Raw genomic sequence first — 6,157 nt, 5'->3', positions numbered from 1 at the left:
CTGGCACAGGCTGCCCAGAGAGGTGGTGGAGTCTCCCACTCTGGAGACATTCCAAACCCGCCTGGACGCCATCCTGTGCAACAGGTTGTAGGTGCCCCTGCTCTGGCGGTGGGGTTGGACTAGATGATCTCCAGAGGTCCCTTCCAACCCTGACCATTCTGTGAAAAGAAGCAGGTGGCCATCAGGTGGAAGGCAGCGGTGTGCCAAGGACAGGAGAGGTGCCTGTGACGCAGGACCCAAGGGACCAGGCTCTGAAATCAACGCCAAAGAAAGGACCGGAGCTGGAGAGCAGGAGCGGCCAGTGATCACTGAGCACCGAGCTCCCAAAGCACCAAAGTACCCACTTCTTACCTCAAATCAACAGTCAAGGCAGCCACAGCTGCTAGGGACACCCCAACTGCTGTCTTTTGAGGGTGAAGCAACTACCAAAAGATGTTCTCTGGTTATCCTAAAAGGGTCTGCCGTCATCCCTGGTGAGTTCCCGCTGAGGATGGGGCAGGAGATTCATGCAGGGCACGGGAGACGGGATGGCACACTGCTCCCCAGGAGCAAAGCCTCACACTGTACCAGTTTTCTGGCAGTGAGACACTGGACCACGTGGCACAGAGTGCGTGACTCCGGGGCAAGAGAGCCACTGAGCCACCTTCTTGTCTCTCCACTTCCAGGGAAAACACAGCGAGAAGTCACTGGGACGGAGCTGTGGGTGCGACACGGAAGGTCTGCAGCGGCCAGCCCCAGCTGGAGGAGCCGCCGGGCACGCTGCCGGCAGAGCGGGGAGCGCACAGGGGCCGGAGATTGGTGGTGGAGGACGGGAGGGAGGTGTGGGCTTGGACGTGCTGTGCAGTGAGCACACGGAGACAAGGCATTTGCCAAAACACATATGGTCGGGATGGGTATCCTCATAGTTTTCAAACCTATAGCAGGAGCGTGGGTCAGGAGCAAGGGGAACCAGGAACTCTCACCGAGGAAACTCGGGTAAACTGGCAAAGCCGAAGCCTTGTGGGGAGACCGGTGTGAGGGAGGTGTTAAACAGCCCATCTGTGGGGGCACCCTGCCGCGCAGACCCCTGACCCGCGAAACTCGCCTTCATCTGCCGTGCTGTGCCGACGCTGTGCTGGCACCTACGGGGCTGACCACCACGGCACCCGCCGACCACCACGGCACCGTGACACCCCACCAGCAGCACGAGGCCGACTGAACACAGCTCAGCGGGCTCCAGAAGGCAGAGGGGATCACCAGCCACGGGCTCCCAGGCTGTCACCGCGGGGCCGGGGGCCCTTCCCCACGTGCCCCTCCAGCTGCCAAGGGGCTGGAGAGGGACCCCGGATCCCCCCTCTCCACAGACAGAGGGTCCCGTACGCCGGCACAGCCGCCCTGGCTCACTCCCGGCCCCACGCTGCCCCGGCAGCTCGGCGTTGGCACTTTGCAGAGCAGGGAGGGAGCGGGGACGGACAGACGGACAGCCTTCCCCAGCCGCCCGGGCAAGGTGCCACGCAGGGAGCAAGGCAGGAGCTCAGCTCAGCGGGGCAGAGCAGGGCTGAGCCTCGTTAAACTGAAATGGCAGATTGGTGCCCTGGAGCTGCGACAGTGCAGTGACGTCAACCTTGCCCGTTAACAACAACGACCAATTTTCTTTAAAAGCTGCCAGGTCCCGCACACGTGCCCAGTTGGACGTTGTCAGGACAGGTAAAGACAAATTAACGCCCGGGCTGACGTGGCCAGCTGGCTGAGAACCACCAATCTCCCCCGGGCAGGAGCCGGAGAGCGGAAAGCACACGCCGACCTCCTGAGGAAGTCGCCGCACACCTTCCGTGCGGCAGCGCAGCCGAGAGGCGCCTCATCCCCTCACCAGCTCCACGGGAGCAGCCCGGCCTGCGGCGCTACTCCCACATGGGTGACGAGGGTGGGCGCTGCCGGACCTCATCTGTACAGACAGAACCGGCGGGGGATGTGCAGGTCAGGGGCAGCCTTGGCTGCAGCGACCACACGATGGTGGAGCTCGGTAGCCTGAGAGAGAGGAACAAGGTAAAAAGCAGGATCGTGGCCCCGGACTTCGGGAGAGCAGATTTTGCCTTTTCAGGCATCTGCTCGGAAGACTCTCCTGGGACAGGGCCCTGGCGAGCTGACTCATTTCCAGGGCTCACCTCCTCCGGCTCCACAACAGTCCACCCCGACCCGTGGGAAGTCAGGCGAAGGCAGCAGGAGGCCTGCGCGGATGAGCATGCAGCTCCCAGTTGGACTGGGAGAGAAAAAGGAATCACACAAGAGGTGGAAGAAGGGAGAGGTGCCCTGGGAGGGACACAGAGACACTGTCCGAATGGGCAGGGATGGGGCTGGGAAAGCCAAAGCCCACCCAGAGCTGAAGGGGTACAAGAAGGCTTCTAGAGGTGTGTCAGTAGCAGAAGGAAGCCAAGGGAGAGCGAGAGCCAGAAGCTGAATGGAGCAGGGGCTGAGGTACTCCACACCTTCACCTCCATCGTCACTGGCGAGCTCTGTGGTCAGCGATCCCCGGCCCCCGAGGCTGGAGGAAAGTCTGGAGCAAGGCAGATGTCCCCGCGGGTGGGAGGGAGCCAGCCAACGTCCCGGCGAGGCTGCTGCTGATTATCTCGGAGAGGTTACAGCGACCAAGGTGGGTCCCGAGGACAGGGAGAACGCAAATGTCATCCCTGTCTTTGGAGCCAGGGACCCACGGGCCGGTCAGCCTCACCTCGATCCCCAGGAAGGTGATAGGGAAAATAATCCTGGAGACCCAGGAAGGACAGGAGGTGTCTGGGAGCGGTCAGCGGGTTTACGAAGGAGGAATCGTGTGTAACCACCCACCCCGGCAGCCTTCGCCAGAGTAACAGCCAGCTCCGAGGGACAGCCATGGGTGATGGCTGATGGCGTCGGACACCGTCACCCTCGCAGGCGAGCAGACGAAGGACAGGCGATGCCAGGGGACGGAGAGGTGGCCCAAACGCAGCCGACGTGCACGGCTCCAAGGGCTGCGAGCGCAGCACAGAGCCCGACTGGAGTCCTGGCACTGGCGGTGTGCCCCGGTGGGTACCGGGTGCCAGGCTGCCGAGCCCCCTACTCCGAGCAAGGCTGCGGAGGACACAGAGCTGAGGGCGACACTCCAGGGGGCTGTGCTGCCCTGGGGAGGGATTCACCAGGCAGGGACCTCCCCACGCTCCCACCGGGAAAGGCAGAGTCCTGCCACAGGGAGGAATAACCCCGCAGCCGCAGAGCCCGGGGCCGGCCAGGGGAGAGCTGCTCCGCAGAGATGGACGTGGGGGTCCCGCTGGGCACTGAGCTTTGTAAACTGACCCGGGGATGCTAAGAGGGGTCTCCCCTTCTTCCAGTTTCTCTGTTTGCTGTATTACTGTGTTCTTTATTCCAAGCTTGCAGCTTTCTCTACCCTCAGCGTTCCCAAAGTGGGGAAAAAAACTAATGGCTTTTAAGATACGTGATGAATGCCGGCACAGGGCACCTGGCGCATCTCTGCTGCACAACGCAACGGGTGCTAGAGATTCACCTGTGCTCAGCAGTGGTAAGAAAATAAAAGTCTCAACAGAAACATTCTTTACGTACTGCTTCTACTCCCAGAAAGTCCTGGAGTCCTCCAGATTTCTGGAGAGCATTGGGGAATAACTTCCCGATATGGGTATACGGGTACTGGACAGGCCACCCAGGGGTGATGCACAGCTGAATCACGGATGAGGAAGAACTTGTTAGCTGGGGATGTGACAACGAACATCAGCCTTGTCTGTAGTGACCGTGACACAGGGGAGTTCATGATGCGGAGGGGAGGAGCGCAGCAGAGGGCAGACCCCGGGCCCCAGACGAGCAATTTCAGCTAATTCAGGGCACCAGTAAGGGGGAGCTGTTGGAGACAGCTCTGAAGGACAAGGACACTTAGGAAAGGTGGCAGGTTTTCGAGGACAGCATCCTGCGATTGCAGGAACAGCCCGTCCCAGCACTTGGGGGGCATGGACAGCCGTAGCAGATCAGCTGGGTGAGGGAGCTCCGCTGCAGAAAGCGGTGAGTAGGGTGGGAGCATCGCTCTGCCTGGAGATGGGGCTCCAGGAGGAAAACCACCAGAAATGGAGGATAATCAAACTGGGGATCTCCTGACAAACACAACCCCTGGGGCTCCTCTCTCGGTCATCTCCAGAAGGTGACGGGCAGTGGGGAAGGGGTCCCTGATGGGTGGAGAAAGGCAAACATTGCATCTGTTGTCAAAAAGGACCATGCAGGGACTGCGAGGCCAGGCAGTCTCACCTCAGTCCCTGAGATATCAGTGAGCCGGCCCCCCGGAGCACGTTTCCAGAGGCGGGAAGGAAAAGAGGGAGACTGGGAGCTGCCAGCTGGGATCGCTCGCTTCTGTCCAACTGCTCAGAGACAATTTAGCTGGCTGACCCAGCAGAAGACCAGCACGTCTCCCTCCCCATCTATCTGACGTGCCTGCACGGCACGGGCACCGAGAGCGGTCCTGACACCAGCAGAACATCCACCACCTCTCAGGACGTCGATATTGGATCAGCCACGGGCTGTTCCCTGCCAGCTCCAGCAAATGGCCACAGAAAAAGCTACACCAGCAACCTGAGCCCAAGGAACTCGCATATTTGTTATTGCAGGGCTGGTTTTAGCTGGATCAGCACGCTCCCCGCCCCAGCCTGTGGCCAGGCACAGAGAAGCAGCAGAGTACGCAGCAAGTGCTGAGGAAATGGGGAAAAGAAAGGAGCCGAGGGAGCCACCGTCTCTGCCGGCAGCCTGGTCCTACGCCAGCCTAAGCCGGCAACAAATCTGCACCCGCAGAGAGCAGCTCTTCAGAGGGGAATGGGTGCAGGGGTCTTGGGGGGAAGCCCAGGGCCAGTAGGAAGCCTGGCACTGCTTCCACATTTCCTCCAACCACAGATGCCCGGGGAACGCAGCATCTCCTAAAGCAGCATTACACAACTCCTCTTCTTGTACTCCTCCCTTAGCATCTGCGACCGGCCACCACCAGGGCCAAACAGGGTAAGGCAGGCTGTTGGTCTGATTAGTTCAGCCGTTTTTATGTTCCCAGCAACCGCAACAGAAACAGGCCAAAAATATCCCACCCGTTGCTGGAGAGAGGCACATGGCTGCTACGGGTCACACAAATATCCTCAACTCCCAGAATCACGGATTGCTTGAGGCTGGAACCTTGCATGGCAATCTCGCATGTGAGGTCTGGGGAAGCTGACCCATTACGAGTAAACAGGTTTAATTACAGCTCATTACAAATATAAACATCTGGGAAAGAGGAGAATTCCTTCTGGAAAGCCGTGCACAAGCAGCTCTGCAGCAGCGAGGACTGTAAGAAGCCAGAGCAGCTGCAGGAGGAGTGTGAAGGGACAGGAGGTACAGGAGGAAGAGGAGCCAGGCCTGCAGTTCAGGAACGCGGCACTGCCTGGCACGGCCGGGTCCCGGCCTCTGCCTGCCCCGCGCAGGTAACACTCTGCCCCCACAGAAGTGTTTTCAGCTTTCCTTAACATCCTGTGTCCTGCAAGACTACCCCCTTCCAGGGCAGAGGAGAACTGGGGCCAGATCAGCTGGCACGGACGCTGAGCAAGCGCGCAGAGGGAGGTCTGCCTACCTGTGGATGATCCCCAAGGCTTTGTAGATGGCCACTCGCCCGCTGCCCTCCTTCGACTGCCCGTCCCGCTTGTCTTTGGCGTACATGTTCTTCTCCGAGAAGTTACAGCCCGTGAAGTCAAAGTGAGGTGAGTTCAAGGAGATGAGTTTGGGGAACAGCATGTTCTCCACCTGCAACGCACGGAGAGGAACACAGGTGACTTCGGGAGGGAGGGAGCTCCTGGCTGCTCATCCTGCTCCAGCAGTGCCAGGCCCTGGGACGCACCGGGGTGTTGGCTGGGCCCGCTCTGCCCAATTCCAGCGTCTCACACGCTCCAGCCCTGCCCGGGGGGCACAGCCCACCCCTGCCTGCCCCTGGCCCATCCCCTGCAGGGAGAGGCAGCAGCGGGGCTCTCCCGACAGCCTGCTCGCGGAGGCGGAGAGGAAGGAGCCCAGGGGCACAGCTCTTCCCCACCCTCATCCCTTTGGAGAAGGGGCAGCTCTTCTGTCCTGCCCACGCCAGCTCCCAGGGGGAGAGCTGAGACCTGCTGCACTGATCGAGTTGGGGGAAGGAAGGGGG

The 6,157-nt window shown here is 60.6% G+C and overlaps 1 protein-coding gene across 1 annotated transcript in view; it reads right to left on the bottom strand.

The window, feature by feature from the left end:
* LOC104282954 overlaps positions 1–6,157 on the bottom strand; it is a gene marked incomplete at its 5' end in the record, with an annotated part of 32,393 nt that overhangs the window by 7,099 nt on the left and 19,137 nt on the right. The window contains 3 exons of the mRNA XM_009881087.1: positions 2,145–2,239; positions 2,900–3,084; positions 5,600–5,769. Coding sequence (XP_009879389.1) covers positions 2,145–2,239; positions 2,900–3,084; positions 5,600–5,769 — 450 coding nt within the window. The remainder of the gene's footprint in view (positions 1–2,144; positions 2,240–2,899; positions 3,085–5,599; positions 5,770–6,157) is intronic.

Source organism: Charadrius vociferus, unplaced genomic scaffold (assembly GCF_000708025.1).
Source record: "Charadrius vociferus isolate BGI_N301 unplaced genomic scaffold, ASM70802v2 scaffold2733, whole genome shotgun sequence".
In the NCBI taxonomy this organism is placed as follows: domain Eukaryota; kingdom Metazoa; phylum Chordata; class Aves; order Charadriiformes; family Charadriidae; genus Charadrius; species Charadrius vociferus.
This window is presented reverse-complemented; position numbering and strand designations above follow the sequence as displayed.